This window comes from Xiphophorus maculatus, chromosome 18 (genome assembly GCF_002775205.1).
Source record: "Xiphophorus maculatus strain JP 163 A chromosome 18, X_maculatus-5.0-male, whole genome shotgun sequence".
Lineage (NCBI taxonomy): Eukaryota > Metazoa > Chordata > Actinopteri > Cyprinodontiformes > Poeciliidae > Xiphophorus > Xiphophorus maculatus.
Window position 1 is genome coordinate 10,489,083 of NC_036460.1, and position 22,644 is coordinate 10,511,726.

At 37.6% G+C, this 22,644-nt stretch overlaps 1 protein-coding gene across 2 annotated transcripts in view; it reads right to left on the reverse strand.

Annotated features, from left to right (window-relative positions):
- Positions 1-22,644, reverse strand: part of LOC102223731 (chloride channel protein 2) — a 90,871-nt gene that overhangs the window by 18,733 nt on the left and 49,494 nt on the right. For both annotated transcript variants that reach the window (XM_023350704.1, XM_023350703.1), the window contains 7 exons: positions 16,229-16,298; positions 14,612-14,722; positions 12,305-12,518; positions 7,182-7,315; positions 5,668-5,858; positions 3,733-3,844; positions 2,214-2,284 (listed from right to left, as the gene is read on the reverse strand). In XM_023350704.1, coding sequence (XP_023206472.1) covers positions 2,214-2,284; positions 3,733-3,844; positions 5,668-5,858; positions 7,182-7,315; positions 12,305-12,518; positions 14,612-14,722; positions 16,229-16,298 — 903 coding nt within the window. The remainder of the gene's footprint in view (positions 1-2,213; positions 2,285-3,732; positions 3,845-5,667; positions 5,859-7,181; positions 7,316-12,304; positions 12,519-14,611; positions 14,723-16,228; positions 16,299-22,644) is intronic.

Sequence of the window (22,644 nt, forward strand, 5' to 3'; positions counted from 1 at the left end):
CCCGTGGTATGTGGAAGTTGTGCGAATTGGTGACCTGGTGCTGCTCTGGCTTTAACCAAATATTGTAGCATGCTGTCATCAGGGGCTGCAGCGATGGTGATTTTTCTCTTGACTGTAACCAAGCCCCAAGTGCCATGGAAATGACTTACAGATGTCCCATGGTGCCCTCCCTACAAACAAGCTTGACTAAGTATGTAATTTTCTAAAAAGTATCTCAACATGTTCTGGTGAATCAATACTGGGATTCCAATTTCACTAAAACAGAGTAGCTCGGCAGTGATGCTAATTGGAGGCTTATTCATCTGTGACCTTCAGTTCACTTTTCCTAGTGATATGACATCTTTTTCTTTTACTGCAGGGAGTTATTACTGATTATAACTTCAAAGAACCTTACTCTAAAATATCTAAAGTAATCCTTTAAGGTAGGTCTAATTTAGGCTTGTGTGGTCATACAACGTTAAAATATCTTTATGGAGCAGACCTGGATATGGTTCTGGACTCACACAGCTTGATGGGATGCATGGTTGAAGCACACAATACTGTCAGTGGTTTTCCTTTCCCTGTCAACAAAACTGATCAGTGTCATTTATCAGCAGCACACTTTGGTTTTACACACACCTATACACACATAGCCTGAGGCGATGCATGAGTAATGACATGACATCCCAGCGCTGCAGAATGATTAAAATTTTGTACAGACTTCAATAATTGGGCTGATGGAGCCCTTTCAGTGCTTCAAGTCCAAATCAATAATACTTCTAATAGAGTTACACTAACATTATCTGAACTGTAATTCTGTCAGAAGAAGGATGTAATCTTTTATTCTGATTACAGAATAAAAGATTATTCTTGCAGGCCCACGGAATGGTCCTGTGGGCCTGCAAGTGGAAAATAGAAACATTCACAATCATTGCTTGAGATTGTTTGATCAGTAGATAACTATTCAAACAGCTAATGTTCTCCTCACTATTAATGATTTAATTGTTCTGACAGTAGTATGCACTAAATCTCTCCAAGGAAAAGGTTTCTTAAAAATGTAGTTAGAAGATGCAGAGAATTACCTACATTTTTTCTGATATATGTATCATTATTTTTTTCTTTGATGATTTCCAACCACCAGCAGCTTAAATAAAACACGTTTGAAGCTCAAAATGAACACACTGGTACTGGGTATTATGTTAATATTAAGATGGAGGTGCAGCTTAACCTTGTGAAGTAGGTGCTTCCATAAAAATTAAAAAGTCAACAGTGCAATTTACAAAATCTCACTGTCAAAACATGGAACCATTAAAGACAAATGTTCAGGCAGTAAATCTTTATAAAATAGGCTATTAGGAAATGCATCATTGCATCCTTCTAACAAATATTACCACTGAAATTTATGTTCCTATTCTAAAGCCTCCCAAATGATTTCAAAACAACCAGAGATCATCTTAGTTTTAAAAACTAAAATGAAAAAAATAAAAAATAAATTGATGTTACACAAACGCCTCATGGGCTAACTTTACTTTGAAATTGTTGAAGTGCATCCGGTAACACTTTATTTGACGGGTTGTGAATAAGACCGTTATGTTATGTTATGTTATGACACTGTCATAACATAACATAACAGCTGTCATGAACATGAGTAAGTCTTCATGAATATTTATGATTGTTGTCATAAGGTGTTATTCGGTAAATCATGACACTTTTAATACAAAGTTGACATTATTCAAAATGTCTTTGTTATGACAACTTGATATTAAATAAGAAATCATGATCTCAAATAAATTTGTTATAAAAGTATTGCTGATTAAACTTTAGCTTTAATAACATAAAGCTACATAATTTTTAAAGTGGAACGTCACTTTGACTTTGCAAATACATTAATATTTTTTTAAAAGCCTCTGGAAAACACTGACATGACAAAACTTCAATGTAGCAAAACAATCCATTTGCAGGATAAAATAAAGTGTGGCAGGACACAAGGCTGAGACAAAGCGAAAGATTTTAAATGGAAGCCACCTAAGATTGTGTGTGAGTGTCTTCTGAATATGCGTGTGTGAAAGAGTGGGAGGTACTGTACTGTAAAGCGTGAAGGACTGTATGTGAGAGATAGGATAGGACTGTGTGGGTGCACTGAATGCGTGAACGGCAGGATGTGAGTCACCGTGTGTGTGTGTTGTGTCTGTGCTCCTGTTGATTGGCTGCATTCAAGGTCATGGTTTTCTCACCTCTAGAGCTTCTACGTCTGGACTGGAGCAGAACAGGCTCTTCAACGCTATGCCGGAATGGTCCTGTGGGCCTGCAAGTGGAAATTAGAAACATTCACAATCATTGCTTGAGATTGTTTGATCAGTAGATAACTATTCAAACTGCTAATGTTCTCACTATTCATGATTTAATTGTTCTGACAGTAGTCTGCACTAAATCTCTCCAAAGCTTTCTTCCTCAGCCAGCTCTTCCTAGCTGTGACCTAAAATGACCTAAAGGTGTTCCCAAACAAACTGAGAGACATAATGTCTCCAGCTGGTTCCATGTCAGTCACAGCCCGTCTCCCATTGTGACATGTTTGGAGCACCTTTCCTAGAATGTGACAGAGTAGCTTCTCTTTATTGAGAGTCTCCTAGACTGCTGAGCTCCTCTCTCTCCAATGAGGAAAAATACTTCAACATCAGATTTGGCTCAACTTTTGCCTGATGAAGGTATAGAAAAACATGAGTGATATACATCTATGGCTTCACAACACTACAACACAACAAAAATACTTTGTGTTTACAAAGTGAGAGATTTAGCATCGATAGGAAGAAGGTTCGGAAGCCAACTTCAGCATTCAGTAATTAAAAACTTTTTTAGGCTTATTAGAGAGTGTTAGCATGTTTGATGAGAAGTCTTTAAGTCACAAAGAACCAACTGACTACTGTACCAGAGTCCAACCCAATTTGCCAGTCGCCTTCCTAATAAAGTCAACAGAACCAGCACTGTGGTTCTTCCACAGTCTGAATTTATGTCACTGCACACTTTGACTAGGGCAGTCTCAGTACTGTGGTGAGCAGAGAAACCAAACTGAAAGACAAATGGGGGCTCATTGTTAAACTATTTAAGAGTTTGAAATACAGCTTTTTCAATAATTTTGCTGATGAATGGAAGGTTGAAAATTGACCTGTGATTTTGCAGTAGGGATTTTTCCAGATTGTTTTTTTTTATCAGTGGTTTGATAACTGCCGTTTTTAAAGCCTGGGCGAAAACACCTGATGAGAGGGATGAGTTTACCATTTGAATCAGAGCAGATGCAATGACAGGCAGTACTTTCTTAAGGAAAGCTGTTAGGAGGAAGAGCTTAATTGATTTTTAATTTCTTCTAGGTTTTTGTGGCTGAGTTGGTGAAATTTAGTCATTTTCTCTGCATTTCTCATTTTTTGGAATAGGAATAGAAGTGAAATTGATGTTAATGTGCATTTTAACCATCTATTTTTTATTTTCTCTGTAAGGAAGTTGACAAAGTCATTGCAGACTCATATAGAGTTCAGTCACAGGAGGGTTTGTCAACCTATCAACTCTAGCAAATAAGGCACAAGGATTGTTGATGTTTTTGCTATTGATTTCTGAAAAGAATGTCTCCTTTGCATGTTTCAAGGTTGAATGACAGTCATTTTTTATAGATTTGATAGTGAAGCTAGAGTAGTGTTTAAGCCATTTACGTTCAGTCACTCAGAAGTCTTCAAGTATTACTTGGATTAAATAATTACTTACTTGTGGGAAGCTCAGTGGGTCTCTCCACAACAGACGGTCTTTTCAGTGCAGGTTTCAGAGGCTTCTGACTAGCTGGACGAGTTGGACTGACGGTGGACTCCTCAGTAGAAATCTAAGCACAAACACAAAGATGAAATCTAAACCACCTAATCTTCCCTTAACGCTCCATCACTCTCACTAACATCGGACCCATTAGATAAATGAATGTGCTTTCAGCAGAGTGAGGAGATGGAAACAAATCAAGGGAGTGAAGGAGGCAAGACAAAAAAGAAAATGCATACAAAGACACAAGAGGCCAGCAGGAGGAATAAAGTTCAGAGGCTGAATGTGGGGTTGGCTTTGATTTAAAATTTCATGACTGCAGTGGGTTTTCTTTCAGCCATTTTCATGACCAGAAGACATTTTTGCTCAGCTATATTATTGATGCTCAGAAAGTGAGGAAAGCATCTAGTTACAGCCATAAAGAAGTGATTGCTTATGTGAAAAAATAGTTAGAATATTCATTGTTAATGACATTTTTAAAGTTTCCAGTTTCATTATTTAAGATAGTTACACTTGTGTGTCTGTCTCCCTCTAACTCAATTCATTACTCAACAAAATCTTCTGAGTTCCACTGAAAGACAGAAGTGTTTCTCTGATTAGCTGCATTATGTGGGTAATATTGGTGGGACACCAAGCGTTGCAGAGTAAACAAATAAACTTCTAATTGCTGAATCCATTAGGACCAGAGTTATCTTTTAAACATGGGTGTGTGCAGATTGTTGATGACTTAAAATATAGTAATCCTGAAAGACTTTATACTTTGTCTCTAGGTGAATGCTTACATCATAAGTAGTCCATTGCCTTAAAAATTGCATTATCTCATCTTATTCTAGAGTAAATAAGCAAACTCCTAGTTCTAAGCTTTTTGGCTTTACATGTTTTACTTTCATTTCAAAGCAATTGAAACAACTGAGAAATGAGAAATAACATGGTTTTCTTTCACCATCATCTTGCATTTAGTTCCATCGCATTTCACATTAATGGTAACCAACTTTTCTGTCACTGCTGAATAAAAGTGTCCTCACAGCATGTTTCACATTGTGGGGGCACACTGTTTTCAGGGGTGATGTGCAGTTCTAGTTTTCTTATGTTGCATACCGTTTTGTAGGACCAAAATGTTTAATTTCCGTTTCATCTGAGTGGAGCATCTTTCTCAAAGGTTTGCTACATCTTCTGCAGGGCTTGTGGCAAACTCTAAATGACCTGGCTTGTTTCAGCAATTATTTTTTACATGTCTCTCTTCCATGGAACATATTTGTAATGTATAACTAATAATTGTCCTGTCAATAGACTTCTGCATCTCCTAGAGCTTCCATGGACTTTTAAGCTTTTTGTAATTACTAATGCTCTCCTTGTCTGGCCTGCTAGTTTAAAAATATAAAACAAGATGTTTTCAGGTCAACTATCTCCTTGACCTTTCTACTGTGTTCTTTGGTCTTTATGATGACGTCTGCTTTCTGATCTTCTCCAACAAACATTTCAAGGCTTCATCAAAGAACTGGATTTATATTATCACAAACGTAATGGTGTCCATTTAGTAATCAGGTGGTTTCTATGGGGAATGGATTTTAGTTATGGACATCAAAGTAAAGCTTTTCATATTTGCATCTGTAAACTATTTTATTAATGCGTTATTTTGTGTTGTTAACAATTTTGGTTGCAACTTCACACAACCAGCAATGAAGTATTTATTAGATGCACTGAATATGTAATGAAGATATTGCCCTGTAAAAATCAACTCCCAAAGCTCTTCTTAAGTGAAACAAAAAAGAAATATGAAATTGTTTCACAAAGAATCTAATACAAATGATTTAATTGACTGATAAATTCTCTTGATAAATTCTCTACACATTGTCTTTAGACGTATTCCACTTGTCAATAAGGACCTCTAACCTGCAAGCGGACCTCCTGGCTGGCCCGCTGGCGCCCATCCTCACTATCGCTGTTTGACACATCAGACAGGCATTTTTTCTCTGCTGCAGCTCGTTCCCTGATGTATTCCATCCGTCTGCTGCGACTGAGCTGTTGGGAGAGCAGCGACTGCAGCTGGGCACGCTCTATGGAGCCCAACAGGATCATTGACTCTGGGTTAGGAGACAAAGATGCATGGGGTGAGAGCAAGAGCGATACAAAAACCAAGGAGGATAAAAAAAAAAGTATAAGGTGGTTTATTAGAAGAGTGCAACAGAAAGAAAAGAGAAAGCAAAGGAGGAAAAACAGAGATAGTAGAAAGAGATTTAGGTAAGAACTGAGAGAAGGGGGCTGCAACTTCCAAACAAACAAATGTACTGCAGAGAAGTCTGCATAGTTGCATAACAAGTGCCCAGAAGGCAGCAAATGTCCAATAATTAGTGTGCATGTGTTGGCGGCTTTAAGTAACTGCCTTTGTGACGGTGCGTGCAGATTAGGTGTTTGGTTAAATGCCGCAGCTAATTGTTCCTGTACCACCGTATAATTGAAACAGTGTTGAAATACCCAATTTGCACTTTAATGAGGTGACTAAGGCCATCAGCAAGCTGTGCCCAGGCAGGTTTTTTTTCTATCAATCAGTCACTTTGATGAGGACAGCACTGGGATTGCAGAAATTGTGAATTTAATGCCAGCTGGAGGGCAAACCAGGAGTACAAAATTGGCAACACTGAACAAAGATATCCCAAACGTTAGAGACACTGTATCACAGATTCTGATTTGCAAAACCTTTTTAAGATGTTATTTAGCCCCTTAAAAACAGATGTGTGCTGAGCTAATGTGTGGAACAAAGGTCGATGAGGTTGGAGCTGTAGGTCACTGACAGGCTGATTAACTACAAAAACATAAACCTGCCAGGAACAGAAGTGGCAGTTTTGGCACCATTTCTTCCAAGAATTTCTCATAAAAACATGGTCAAATATCATTGCACTGCAATGTAATAGTGATTCATATAATCTTACTTGCTAATAGTATAAGAATTTTAATCTTTTTAATAACAGAATGTTTTTTTCCAAAACTGAAATCCTCATCTTATCATTTGTATTCACTCCTTGTGAATACTTTATCAATCATGATCATCCAAACACCCAAGGGGTTGAATATTTTTTACAGACACTTTGATTACTTTAAACTGCAAGACCTGACATATTTGTTTAATTTGGGGTTGGGTTTACCAATTAACAATAAACATGTAGCAGCATGGGTGCACTAAATCCCAACATTTTAACTGGCAAATCAAGATTTTAACTTGTTTTCATTTTATTTGTTTCTGCCAAAGGAAAATATGAGCAGAGAAATTAGATGAGGGACCAAATGGTTTCTTGTATGGAGATAAACTACCTTCAGCTACAAATGAACCCTCACTGTATCTTTCAGTGTTTCCACAAGAAACAGGTTATTTACACATATCTCGTGTTATATAGATTTTTTTTACTCACCAGCAGATTCCACTAAAGCCAGAGTCTTGAGATGTCCCAACATCAGGACGCTGTGTAGGTCTCTGTAGCAGCAGTTGAGTGTGATGTACCGTACATCCCTCTCCATAATGTCCTCCACACGGATGTTGTATTTCCTGAGACAAGCATGGAAGAAAAGAAGAGTAAACGAAATGTACAAGGTGTAAAAAAGAAATGTCTATTGTTTCATTGAGATGAGGTCAAAGGAAGAAGACAGCTGAAACCGTATTCTATTCATTGGCTGAAAATGTATCAACACTCATGTTTAAAAGTTTATACTACACAAACGTCATAATATTTCTAAATTATTGCCCTTACAGATATGATGACTGCACAGCCTTTCAGCTGACTGGTCAACACAATAAAAAGTCACAGTGTCAACACATCTTTTGGTTGTTACCACAGAGTATGTACTTCAGGTGAAGCTGGGTGACACTGCACGAGCATTTCTCAGCTCAGCAGAATCACACGCCTCAATACACCAGTTAGATACACTCAGATTTTTCTTCCTGCTGGAGCCGGCCAAGAACTGCAAACACGACAGCCTTCGCCTAATGGCTTCCGCTGCCAAGACCGTCAGCCGTGCCAAGACACAGACTGCGGCCAAACCTCCACTTTTTCAACCGGTGACAACTCGCTGTGCTGACCTTTCCTCAGATGTAAAAAAACTAAATTGATGGCCATGCTTTCCATGCTCCAATTCAATACATATAATGTACAACTCTAGTCCAGGAGGCCTCTTAGGAAGATGAAGGAAACCTATCAATAAACTTCTGTATATTAGAGCATAGGAAGAAGAAAATAACTGCAAGTAAAATTACAGTGTGTATTGTCAAAGAACAAAACCCCTAAACAGAGCAAATGACTATAGTTTTAAAACTATAAAAAAAACACCAGGTTTAAATTAGTTTCCTGAATTATTTGTATTTTCACTATTTCAGAAGCATGTTCACTATGAATTATGTATGTATAGTTCATCTTCAGATGTAAGATGAAGAAAAACACACATGCAGCTTTTTGTTCTTATTGTCTGAAGCTAAATTGGGCCAAACATCTCTTGTTTTAGGTCACTTAGAATAACTAAACCAAAGTCACATTAATGAGAGACATAATTGGTCAGATATGTATTGTATTGTGTCATTTTGCAATAAATATAAATATCACAAACATTAGAAGATCTTGAATTAGAAGATATTTCTGCTAACTATGTAAAAATGAACATTTTACACAGTAAACTTTTCACATAAACATTTCAGAATTCACTTCTTAATGCTAGGACTAAAAAATGAAAAAAAACAAACAATTTTGTCTCCTTTTTTTAAAAAAAGCGAAATGGTTCTTCTAGCAACAGTCAACCGTATCATCCCAAATATGAAAAAGGCCTTAAAGAAAGTTTCCTCTTTGCACTGTGCTTGCTGAAAGCGTTTTAATTTGCATGTGGATGAGAGAGAATAATGTAAGTGCTTGCCTCTGAACTGGCCACAGCAGCTGCCAAGGTAAATTTCCCTTGAGGTGTCAAAGGTGGAAGATATCTAATTGATTTTCCTCTTAATTCAACCAAGTTTCCATGTAATAGCTGGGAATAGAATCTGATCAGATATCCTGCATTATGTATAAACTGTCTAACCTGAAAGGTTGCTCCATTTGGTTTCCCCAATAACAACAACTGCTGCTAAATAAGACTGACACCTTGGAATCCTGATTAAATGAATACTCTGTAACTTTTCCGTTTTTGCAGTGACAAGTTATACATGGCCTAATCGACGACAACAAGGTGCAGCAACGCTCAGGTTTCACACTGAGGTGAGGTGGAAAAAGTGTTTAGAAAAGCAGAGGTGACAAGTGAGCTGTGATGAGAAAGGTTATGTAATACACTGCCTGGCCAAAAAAAAAGTCGCCACCTGGATTTAACTAAGCAAATAGGTACAAGCCTCCTATTGGATAAGTACTGCATAGGCGATTATCTTTCAGCTGGCAACGAGTTATTTAACCCCAGCTGATGTAATGAGTAACTCCTCATTTCTTAAACAACCATGGCAAAAGACACATCCTGTGGTCGTGGAAAAGACGTTAGTCTGTTTAAGAAGGGTCAAATCATTGGCATGCATCAAGCAGAGAAAATATCTAAGGAGATTGCAGAAACTACTAGAATTGGGTTAAGAACTGTCCAAAGCATCATTAAAAACTGGAAGGATGGTAGGGAACCATCGTCTTCCAGGAAGAAATGTGGTCGGAAAAAAAATCCTGAATGATCGTGATCGGCGATTACTTAAACGTTTGGTCAAATCAAATCGAAGAAAAACAACAGCAGAACTCAGGAGTATGTTTAATTGTGAACGCAAAAGCATTTCCACACGCACAATGCGAAGGGAACTCAAGGGGTTGGGATTGAACAGCTGTGTAGCCGTAAGAAAACCTCTAATCAGTAAGGTTAACCAGAAAAAAAGGCTTCAGTTTGCTAGGGAGCATAAAGATTGGACTCTGGAGGAATGGAAGAGGGTCATGTGGTCTGATGAGTCCAGATTTACCCTGTTCCAGAGTGATGGGCGCATCAGGGTAAGAAGAGAGGCAGGTGAAGTGATGCACCCATCATGACTAGTGCCTACTATACAAGCCTGTGGGGGCAGTGCTATGATCTGGGGTTGCTGCAGTTGGTCAGGTCTAGGTTCAGCAACATTGTGTGCCCAAAGAATGAGGTCAGCTGACTACCTGAATATACTGAATAACTAGGTTATTTCATCAATGGATTTTGTCTTCCCAAATGGAACGGGCATATTCCAAGATGACAATGCCAGGATTCATCGGGCTCACATTGTGAAAGAGTGGTTCAGGGAGCATGAGACATCTTTTTCACACATGGATTGGCCACCACAGAGTCCAGACCTTAACCCCATTGAGAATATTTGGGATGTGCTGGAGAAGGCTTTGCACAGTGGTCAGACTCTCCCATCGTCAATACAAGATCTTGGTGAAAGATTAATGCAACACTGGATGGGAATAAATCTTGTGACACTGCAGAAGCTTATTGAAACAATGCCACAGCGAATGCGGGCTGTAATCAAAGCTAAAGGCAGTCCAACAAAATATTAGAGAGTGTGACCATTTTTTGGTGCTGACTTTTTTTTTGGCCAGGCAGTGTAGTTTCTACATTTAGAAGTTATTTTTTTGAATAACGTATGATATGAAGCCATTGAAAAAGATATGCATGAACATATAGAAATTGTGTAAAGTCAAATTTGTATGTGATTCGAATACCTGACTTTGCAATGCAGTCTAGAAGAAAAAAAAATCTAATTCTCTTCCTAGAAGATAAATGTTGATAAATGTACATGCTGGATGTGTTGCAGAGCAGCCATTATATAAGTGTTCCTTTACATGTGCTTTGTACCTCCATCAAAAATGGATAATTTCATGTTTGAACCTTCCAACCCTTTCTGTGAAATAATTATGTAATAATGTCTGATATGTTTGATGACAGATTATCCTGTCAAGGCAGAGTCATGGGGTACATAGTAAGAGTATTTATTTTTTTGCCATAAGCAAAGCAAAGTAGAGTAGAGTTATACTGTAGGGCTTGAGACTAACTTTTGACACTTGTTTCACCCATCTATTTTTCTTAGATGCACCCAAATTTTTGGTCACATCCCATTTAGACTCTTTTGTTAAACAAAGACCGTTTTGCTCAAGAATAAACTGGGTGACTGAATTTGTCGCCTTGTGTGCAAAGAGTTCTGCGCAGATAAACATGCTCTGCCTTTGCAGCCGAGGGGAATAACATCACTCAAAGAACTGCAAAACAAAGTCAATATTGAGATGTGTTTTGTAAAATATGCAGGAAAATTGGATCCGTGCCTTACATACAGTAGAGAACAAATACTCTTGAACTTGTTAGAAGATGTATGTTTGGATAATTTTCAAACACTGTTTCAAAGCAGTCATTTGAGCTTCCCACTGCAATGGGAGCAGAGCAGAGTTGTTCGACTGATGTTTTTCTTGCAGCCTCTTGGGACCCTCTGCTCTGCAATGGATGAGGCAGTTCAGGATGGAGAATGCAGTACTGCCTTCTTACACCAAAGTATATATAAATAATGACTCAAAGAGAATAAGTTAATAAAAAAAACATAAAAATAAATGCTAATGTGTGTATCTGATTGCTTGAATTTCACGCCTCTGTCAGTAAACAGACTTACAGAGCTTTGTTTACTTTTAAATTTTTTATAACCCACACATGCAACTTTATAAAAATGTTTTTAGAAGAATTTTTAGAGGATGGCCTAATAAGAATTGATACATGGGAGCCACATACTGACAAAAATAAACAAAAAAATAAATAAATAAATTGAGGAAGATTTCTTTCTATAACCCGATCCTGGACACAATGCCAGTCCCACTGGTACATGTACTCAAATGCTGGATTTTACAATACATAAGACAGAATATTCTATTGTGGTGGTGGTATAGCGAAGGGAAGAGAAGCTTTTCCAGCAAAAATGATTAAGAGTGACATTCGTTGTGCCCTTATTGCAAATTAGTTTATGAATGACACATTTAGGTTATTGTTCCAATGTAACAGTTTGCAGATATCCAATCAAAGCTGTCAAATGCCAAGTGCAAATGTTTTAACGGGTGTATCTCTGAGGACACCCAGCAAATCCTGCAAAGAAAAAGAACCTCAATACAGAAAATCTATCACCAAAAACTGGTAAAGCTACAGTTGAAGCAAGAAGTTTACATGCACTCAATAAAAATACATGTTTTCTGTCCTTCATTGTTTGAAATTAAATCAGACCAAAGTTCAAAAAAAAAAAATTGCCCTCAAGTCAAACCATCTTCAAGCTACTGTTTTTATGGGTGTATTAATAAAATGAGGAATAAATGCTGTACTAGTCTGAAAACTGAAAACAGCTCCACCTGTCTGTGGACAGCAGGATTACAGTCTGACAGGACTCTTACACTGCTCTAAAAATGTTTGGAAAATTTGAAGCAGAGGTAAACTGTTAAGTAAATGTAGTTTCTTATTGTAGTTGTACAGAGTATTTTTTAAAAGACAGGTGCTATTGCATATTTGCTTTAGGCTCTTCATCAATATATTACGGTGTACGTACTCATGATGACCCCAGCCCAGATCTGGGAGGTAGGGCAGCTTCTTGATCCTGATTTGAGAGTCGTAGTACGACGGCTGCAAAGATTGAGCTACAGCATTGGCCAGTAAAACAGCTATTATCATCGGCAGGATGTGGGAGATCTGACCAGTCAGCTCACACACAATGACTGAAGTTGAAACGGTGTGGGTGACCGCTCCTGACAAGGCTGCAGCACCTGTGGATGAGGGAGAACAGCAGAACAGGCGACTCTTAGTATCATGGTAAGCTCTGGAACACCAAAGGTCGTGTTAACTGAATATTTTCTGATGATGAATGGTTTTATGAAATGTTGCTGGAAACTTCAGAATGCTATGTGTGATTTTGACAAATTGCAATTCACACCTCTGAGCCCTTGATGCAAACATGTAGATGTTTTCAATTTTATGCACAGAGTACATTGTGGAGGAAACTAAATCTATCAATCAATCAAAAAACTGAAAAAGTACTTTCATCTGAGAATCACCTCTGACCTGGACAACATACTCAACGTATCTCACTATCTGGGAGCTGAGCGTGTTGAAGAGGTTTTAGAGAGCATCCCAGTTACAGACTGGTGTAGCTGGACTACTGGTGGACAGGAAGGGCATAATTTAAGTGCAATCATTTAATTTAATTGTTTATAGGTAGCAGTTGAGGCGACAGTGGGTTTTCGTCACTGTGGATTTTAAACATATATTTGTCTACTTGATGTGTGATGGCAAGATGTGGATTGTCTGTTCTGAATTTTAATTAAGCTGAAGGAAAAACAAATGTAATTGAATTTGTCGTCATCATTTTAAAAATTGACAGGTAAAAACTGATTATAACTGATTTTATTCGACCCGGTCTGTTAAATGACAAACAAAAATGCCTGGCCTGGTGCAATCTCTGAAAATCAAAATGGTCCTAAGAAGATGTTTAAGAATATCAAAAATTAAGATTCTAGTAGCTAAAGCTTATTTTCTTTATAAGTTTGATCTATGTGAATGTTATTAACTTTATAAAGGTTTCCAATAACAATAGATAGATAACATTTGACAATAGATTTGATAATAGATACCATCAGTAGTCATGGAATTATTGTAAAACTGTTTTTCTAAACACATCAAGTCATGTTGTAGTAAAATAAATGATTAATAACCACTCACAGCAAGGAGGATAAAAATAAAATCTATTTTCACTGCTATTAAGTCAAGATGAATCTGAAATGGTTAAAATCACTGCTGGCATGTCAAAGCTGTACAAAGACTGTCCATAAGTATGACTGGGTTTTAGGTTTCTTGTAGTGTTTTTAAAAATGTTTAGTGTTTGATTTTCAGAGAGGTGTACCAAACACTAATCTGCTTAATCAACCATTCCAAGTCATTCTCTTGTTATCATTTTTATTTATCAGATCTAAAACTCTTCTTCTAACTCTCTGCTCAGCTAAATAAATTCCCATTCTTTTTCTATACGCCCTTAGAGCATAAATCAACCCACGGATCTAATTTAATACTGAGGGAAATCTCTGCATCAACCCCTTTTTATTCCTTTCTTAAAAGTGATGTATAAAGAGTTGTATAAAATCTGGGACTAAACAGACAGAGCAGCATGGTGTGAATTAGTCTTCATACAGAGAGAAAATGGATGAGTCCAATTTAAACAGTGGAAAAAAGAGGAACAGTGGAGAGTGAGAGAATTAAAGAGAGCAATACAAGGAGGGAATGAACAAACAGATGCTAGAAGGGAGCGTTCGCACCAGCAGGTTTCATTGTTCTTTCCCATAACTTAATTAAGCCGTGTCTGCCTCCCTCCCCTCAGATAAATGCTGCTGCTGCTCTCTCTACCCGTCCTAATGCTCAGTCCTTAGAGCGAGCTCTGCTGTGAGATGAAAGAGGCTCATCAGAATGTTGGGCCTGCAAAGGGCTGAGTCATCAGCTACAGCATGGCACAACAGCATCAGCCCAAAAAAAAAAAAGAAAAACAGCAGGCGCCGAGGCTGCAGCAGAGGCGTAATCAGCACTGCTGTCAACTAGTAGGACCGCAGCAACACTGGATCTCATCACACGCACAACTTTATTGTGGATGTGTGATTTCCATTATGTTCAATTCTCATACTATTTCATGTTATTTATTTGTGGTGCATCAGAAACTTTTGATCTTGAGCTGGGAGCTCAAACCTAATAAGAATAAAACTATATGAATGCTACAACTAGACCAAATCAAACATTCATACTTATTCAAAAGTATAACCAGAAAGAAAAGAAGAAAAAATTTATCTGGTAATAACTTAAGGAGTGTTCAACATACCCGCAACAGCATAGGCTCCTGGCATTATGAGATAGATGGACTCATCAGAGTGAATGCCATCTGGGAACAAGGCTGCCATGCATTCTCCAACCAGACGACCAAAAGCTGCTCCTACAATGGCCAAATCACAAGGACACACGGATGAAGATACAAACAGTCAGACCTTGGGTTTCTGCCTACATGTAGAGAGGTAATAAACCTGAATTTCTGTACAATGGAATGACTACACCTGGTTCCAAACTATAAAAATTACATTTAACACATTCTGTTCTGCAGTGCTACATCTCCCCTAGAAGAGATACAACAGGAGTGAAAGGTGTAGATTTAGGTGTAAAGTAATTCTGCAAAGCACTGATTGCTACAACTGGGGTAAAAAGATAAGACTATAAACCCCATCTGATGGATGTAGGAGGCTTAAGTTGGCGGATTAGAGTCTTAAGGTGGAAAGCCAGCAACAGTGACATCTGGTTCCACAAAAATCTCCACCTTTAGGAGGTAGAAACTTATTTCTTAAAAACATACTGGGCATTTTGCTGATGAAAATTGTATAAATAACACATGAAAGTTTTTAGTGTTTACTTTTCTAATACTGATTTGTGCAACTAGACTAAAAACAAATTAGGTCACCCTATCAAATATTATCCCTTTAAAATAAAAATGTTTTGGGTTATAATCATGTTTCAGGATCCAGTTCTGATTGCAGATGCTCTCACATTTCCCTCAAGCACTATTTAATACACAACTGAATTCATGGTGAATTCTATGGTGGTGATGATAGACAGGACCTGCTGCAGCAAAGCAGACCCAAACCATAGCACTTCCTCTAGCATACTTCACAGTTGGTATACGTTTGTTTTCCTATAATGATGCATTTAGTCAAACATGCTCTTTATTCTTATGTCCAAATATTTCAAATTTTGACTCATCTGTCCATATTTTTTTTCCTTGTACACCTCTATTAAAGTTAAATTCGAGAAGGCTCTTTTAATTGTACATATATGGTTCTGTGATGTCATCTTAGGCTTTTTGGAAACTTATGTTAGCCTTTTATGATCTACTTTCAGGGTTATCTTGCTTGGAGAGGAAATATATTTCTCACCACATTTGCATTTTTATTACCTTGTATAAAAATCTTTACCATACTCATATTTCTCAGTATTTTTATAGTTGATATGAAATATTCACATATGCTGATATCATAGAAAAACACAGACTATCATTGTGTGTCTTAATATGTTCATATTTTTCAGACTTTTACCAAAAAGGAGATAGACTCTACTGAGTTTTCTTATTACGATTAGGACACAATCAGGGTTCTGCCATAATAGTTCTGAACAATTATAACGGGTTTTTTATTGCTTTTACGAAAGGGGCTGTCCTCTCAGTCACTACTTTCTTTTGGTTGCACCAGAAAGAAAATGATATGATAAACTGATGCTGTAAAAAGACTTTTTAAAACATCCTGTGTAATTTGTCATCTCTCTCCTGTTTCATCTGTTGAACCAAGTCTTTGATGGGGCTGATTATACTTCCTAAATGACAGTCTAACTTCACTTATTCCAAAAAGACAGACTAGAGCTCACTGTTCTAAAACACATTTTGTTAATTGTTCATTACCAATGACAATTATAGGCACGAAAGCTCCACAGGGCACAGGCATGGTGATGGCCAAGGCAGTCATCCAAAACTAAAAAGAAATAAAGAAAATTGTGAGATAAAGACATAAAATGAAAGAACAGGGTGGCATTTCAATTAGATATCCAAGTCCTATGCAGTGTACCCAAACATGATAGCTAAGCTGAATCTCAAATCAGCAATGAAGGGGTGGTCATGCGAGGTTTATTGCTGAGGTTAGATTGAACTGTCACATTCATTCTTCATTTGACAAAGACCCTGAAATAAAGCTTGTGTAATGAGCTTCACCGATTGGCTGACACTACAGCAGGCAAGCGGAAAGGACAGCTAATTAGGCAAGAAAAGGGAAATGTCAGCGCTGACAATGTGTAAGCATTGCTCTATGTCCACACATGTAGGTGGACCTGTGTTTAAAAGTACCAACAGATTTAGTCCATAAAGTCAGCTACACAAATATTACATAAGATACCTCGTTAATATTCATACAAACTCCACTCAATGATCACAGTATTGATCAGTTTTAATATATGATCAGTCATTACATCCTTGACACTGAAGTAAGCAAATGCAACTAAGAATATTGGAATACATAATCAATTGTTAGTTAAAGTTAATATTATTTTGAGGTTCAACAATGACTGCTTTAAATGTACAAATGAAGCAAAAGGTGGATCAGTGGTAGAGAAAGCAAACTATATATAAAGGCTACAATCCTTGATGCAACTGTCACAGGTTTGATTCCCAGCAGCATGACGAGTACTGCATGTCCTGCTCTTCTGTTTCAGTCCTTTTTCCTGTCAAGCTACTAATTAATAAAGGCCACCCTCTCAACATGCTATGCTGAACAGCAGCAGAAATATAAGCATTTGGGGTAATTTTCATAGTGATGTTCTGACAACTTAAAGTCAATCTTTAGAGTATATTTATCTCTAAATAAAGTTAGTTTGGTGGGCAAGTCAAGTTGATTATTGATGAGATTATTAATATAAAGAAAATGTGAGGACAATATACCTGACTAATTCTTATGGACATTCAGTCAGATGTAGGAACTGCTGATTTAAACATCATCCTCTGGCTGACATAATCCGTTTGAGTCAGCTTTAGGCACATCTCTGTTCTGTCTGTAGTTTCTTATATCTTACGGATTTGTTTTAAACTGTTGAAGTACGACTCAAATATTAGATAGTGCTACATTTTATACTGACTCAGACTTACACTGCCTACATGATGTTAAAGTTCAGCTAAAAGCTGGGCTTCCTAGTATACTTTATTTGAAGAAAAGTGGGAGGACAGACTCATAAATTGTATTTTTAAAAAAAGCAAAAATAAGACCAGAACTGGTGCTGCATAAGCCATAGCACCAGTTCTTTGTATTTCCACCATGAACTTAAAAGAACTGCAGGTGATGTTTTGTCTACAGTCAGCCTGTGAGATTATCTGAAATTACTCGACTATTTAGGTCAGTTTGGTTTATTAATTCACTTCTTGCTTCAATATGGGGCATGTCATTTATTCATCTAAGCCACACAAAATTGAGACATTGTCGCATTAAACATTTACATGCCCAAAGTGCAGCATGTGAATTGGAGTATTATACAAACTATTAGGCAAATCTCATTGCTGTATTAATCTCATGGTTTCAAATAGACTTTTTAATTACTCTCATTGCTCCGTCTCTCTCCTCCCTCTCTCTGGACCCTCTGCTCTGTCTATAGTTAGTAGTAATTAAGGCCGGCTGCCATGGTGACGTAATGCATCTCCTGCTGTAACCCTGAACTGCTACCGTTTTCACACCTCGAGAAAACACACATATGTGCGTAGGTGTTCACACACCCCCACAGCACACACCATAACACATACTCTGTGACGAGAATCAAAGCTCCATGCTGCCAGACTCACAAACATTTGATTACACTAAATGAGCCTCATGGGGAAAATAAAGCAGACGCTGGATTCTTCAGACTCCCTTTTCCATCGTATTGTTGCTCTTCCACCCAGACAGTGAAACACAATTGAGAAAGAGAGCGTATTGAAGGATCTCTGGACTCATAATAAAAGCTTAAACTTAAAGTTGAGGCCATGAGTTCTGTGGAGAGAATCACAGAAGTGCACCACAGTGTCACTGTGTAGGTGTTTGATATTATCCGACAGCATTAAAAACCCAGACTGAGTGGAGAATGTCCATCCATCTTCTAACACCCTTGTCCCTAGTGGCGTTGGGAGGGGTGCTCTTGTCTATCTCCAGCTAAAGTTCTGGGTGAGAGGCGGGGACCCTGGACAGGTCGCCAGTCTGTCGCAGGGCAACACAGAGACAAACAGGACAAACAGCCATGCACACACACACACACCCAGGGAGAATTTAGAGAGACCAATTAACCTAACAGTCATGTTTTTGGACTGTGGGAGGAAGCCGGAGTACCCGGAGAGAACCCATGCATGCACAGGGAAAACATGCAAACTCCGTGCAGAAAGACCCCGGGCCAGGAATCAAACCCAACCTTCTTGCTGCAAGGCAACAGTGATACCAACTGCGCCACTGTGCAGCCTGAGTGGACAATGTGGTCATCTAAAATTTTTGTAAAATTCAAAGTAACTCACACTGAGAACAGCTGAATGTGTTTTCTGAAACAATCACTAGGAGATGATTTTAATTAAAGTTCTAAATATGTGCCATATCTAACCTTTAATGTGCTGATTACTATGGTTCAAAAACTTTACAGTTTTCAATCATCAAAAATGCAATAATCAAACCCCTGAGATTATTGCAATTATTATTGTGATTATTGAGCTTTGAAGTCTAGATAAAATAAAATAATAATAATAATAATAATAATAATAATAATAATAATAATAATAATGACATTGTAGATCTGCAGTATTCCAAAGAAACTGAAGCTTGGAAGCTGAAATACCTAAACACACTGTTACTTCACATGCTACTGGCTGGCGATTGCAAAGCAGGCAATTGAGAAGCACCATTTATTTTATTTGCGACTGATGGGCAGAGAAGAGATTAGAAAAACTGTTGAAATTAACTTTCGTGGTAATGCTAAAATGGTTTTCACTGCACATATTAAGGTATTTTTGGAATTTGAACAAAAAGGGGCAGATGGTGCTTTTACAGTATGCAAATATTACCAGATTTCAGCTATTTGTGGGTTGCTGTGGTCCTTGAACCACACACACAAAGAAAAACAAATTTTTTCTGAAACCTGAAAAAAGTTTTTGGTGCATCAAAAAATATTTTTGTCAGATTAATATTTTTTATGGTAATGTGTCAATCTCCACTTTATCTTGCCACCTACAGTCTGAGTCACCCACTTTCAACAATCCCTTATCGTCCCATTTAATTTGACAGATTTGAACATCCTCCTCTCTGAGAAAAGCACTTTGAAAAATGTCATACAGACAATATCAACCACTATGGAGAGATGAGGAGGAAAAAAATCATTGGAATAAAAGCAGAAAGCACAGTGTACACAGATGAATGCAAAAACGGACAAAAATTGACAAGTCTGGGTTACAGATTTATTTTTTGTGGTCCAACAGAACACTACTACTCACTACTACTTTTGAGCTAAATGGAAATTTTATTTTCATGCTTTAAATGATTTTCTGAACATCTGGGACATGAGTCTCAAAAAAGACAAAAGTGGTCCGATCATTGTAGAGAAACCTTAGTGTCAATCTGCACAAAACCTTGTGCACAGAAGTATTAATATTAAACGTAATGTTGGGACCTGCCCCTATTAAGCTGAAATAGCTGACGACTCTTTACAGAGCACCTCGTCTGCAGGGTGTAGATGACAGGGTAATGTGATCCAGCTGCTTGTTTGCACAGAAACATCCACTCAAACACAGGTGAACGTGACAAGATGCTGCTGGCTGTGTCGTTTCCATCCCCATAGGACAGCAGTCCTTACCATGGCAACCACTCTGACGTCTGTAAAGTTACAGTGGCCTACAAATCCCCTGTGGCTCAGGGTTACATCCGAGATAAACTAATGAAAAGATCCCTGTAGGCTGTTAATGTCCTTCCATGTATTTTTAATAAGTAACTGATGGAAAAAGTACCCCTACTATAGCCATGTCATGTTACAGATTGAAGACTATTGGTGGTTAAAACTCCTCCACTGAAGGTTTGGTCTAGAAACCTTCATGTTTACAAATCATGTTTAGCTTAAAGCTAACATACTGACAGAGCAGCACCATGTCTGTCATATGTGTACTGTTTTTAAGCAAATATGTTGTCAAGGGGGAACTTTCTTTAAGATATATGAAGATATTAGAACAATATTTAAAGAAAAAATGACCTCAATTCTGTCTCTCAGCCTCTCGCAGCCTGAACAGTAGAAGCTGCTTCTATTTAAAATAGTTGGCTCTATTGATTAAAGATAATCTTATTGATTATTCTTTAATCAATAAGAAAGTCAACAATGCAATGACATGCTTTGAATGAGAAGAACTGTTCAAATGGCTATAAAATAAAGTAGTACTAGCATGGAATGGAAGTAAAAAAAAAAAAAATATAGGCAGTATTTCATAATATTTCACAGATGATAATATGGCTTAGACGATTATTGTATTCACGTTGAGATGAGTTAAGATAGTAAGGTAGTGACATACAGTACGTGATAGTCATAAGGTGCAGCAGTTATAGACATAAGTGACACAAATATGTCTTAGTGCAGAATTTTTTGAGAGTTAACCACATAGCAACAGAGTTTAGTGACAGTTTGTGGATAATGCTCGTCTTTGAGTCTTTTTGTGTGTGCTGGCCGGCTCCTGTACTGTAAACTAGAGAGTAGCAGTTGGAAAAGTTTTTGTGCTGAATGGGTGCAGTCACGAGTGGAAGTTGGGTTTGCAGTCAATTTCTAGGCATGACATTGTCTTACAATAACATTGACTTTGAGAGCAACATAATCTGACCTGGTCTCCAGGATTCATTAACCTGTTTCTTGCTTCCCCTGTTTAATGATTGCAGTGGAAGACCCGTTCATTATAGCTGTTTACAAAGATCTGAGGTGACAACCTGAAAAAGCTGATTTTGAGGATTTGATGCTGTTTGATTTGCATTGATTTTGATCAAGAATCAACAGCACATTGACGTCTACATTGAAACGCGTATTTTCCCTAAAATGAGCATCACGTACCTGCAGAAGCATCAGTACATGTAGAACATTTGTCATGGGACTAACCAACTCACATGAAGGGAAGGCTAAATAAATCTTGAAATATCAAGATTTGTTTTAAAATCAGCTGATCATATGTGGGTTAAGCACGACTATTTGTCCTGCCAGGACTAATGCTACAGTCAATTACGTTTCCTAACTATTACTGTAACAAATCTTATGCAGCAGAAATGACTCACTCCCCCAGAGGAATCATTAATTTTTCATTTAATCTGATTTAATCGACTCACTGTATGTCTCACAGAAGAGGTCCATGGCCATCAGACATAATTATGAGGACTTCCAACCACAAACTGAATGGAGACTTCAGTAAGCCAAGGCTTTAGAACAAGAAAATAACTCTACAGCATGAAAAGCTTTGATGTTTTAAAACCTTCAAGGAGCAGCCAGAAAACACAGAAGGAATCCGAAATTAAAATCCATTTAGAATATTCTTAATGAACCGCATGAATTTTGAAGGTGGCTTTAATAAGACATATTATTTATAGAGCTGCTTCAGGCTTATACTATTTTAGAGGGAGAGGAAGTAGTTATTGTATTCAGTTCAATTCAAAAACGGATATTACATTTTCAGAAGTTGTTGGCAAAGTCTGGACAGGAATGCAAAGTTAGATTTAAGCAGCCAGCAGGCCAATAGTGGCTCTTCTGTGCAAAGCTAATAAAGGTGTAATTTCATCTTTTTTTAGCAGCCGCTATAGCCACAGAAAAGAAAAGAAACTATTTGCACACATTTTACACTTCTAGATAAAACACTGAATTATTTCTAAAAATGACCATGTTTGTGACACTCTCATTAGTGCTAATGTTAGAGATTTTTTGGTATTATCATTTTATTATTACTTTAGTTCACATTCAGCCTATAGATCATTGTGATTTTCTGTTTAAAGTGTTCTCTTCCTTAACTGACCTGGAGGTCACTACTGTCTGTTCATTTCTATGAGAAATATTTAACACTGAGTTTCTCAGACCTTAAATCCTTTTACAAGAACACCTCCTAATTTAGTAACTACCTGTGAGCAGTCGTATTTTGTTTTGTTGACAGTATTGACCGAGATTTGAACCGGGCTCAGACCTTTGATCAGATATCACATCTGGAACTGGGTTGTTAGTTGTTCGGGTTAGAAGGTTTACGACCTCTGTTGTTTTTCCTGACTGCTCCCTTGCCTGTTTTTCTTTGACAATAAAAACAGGAGCTCATGCGGAAGC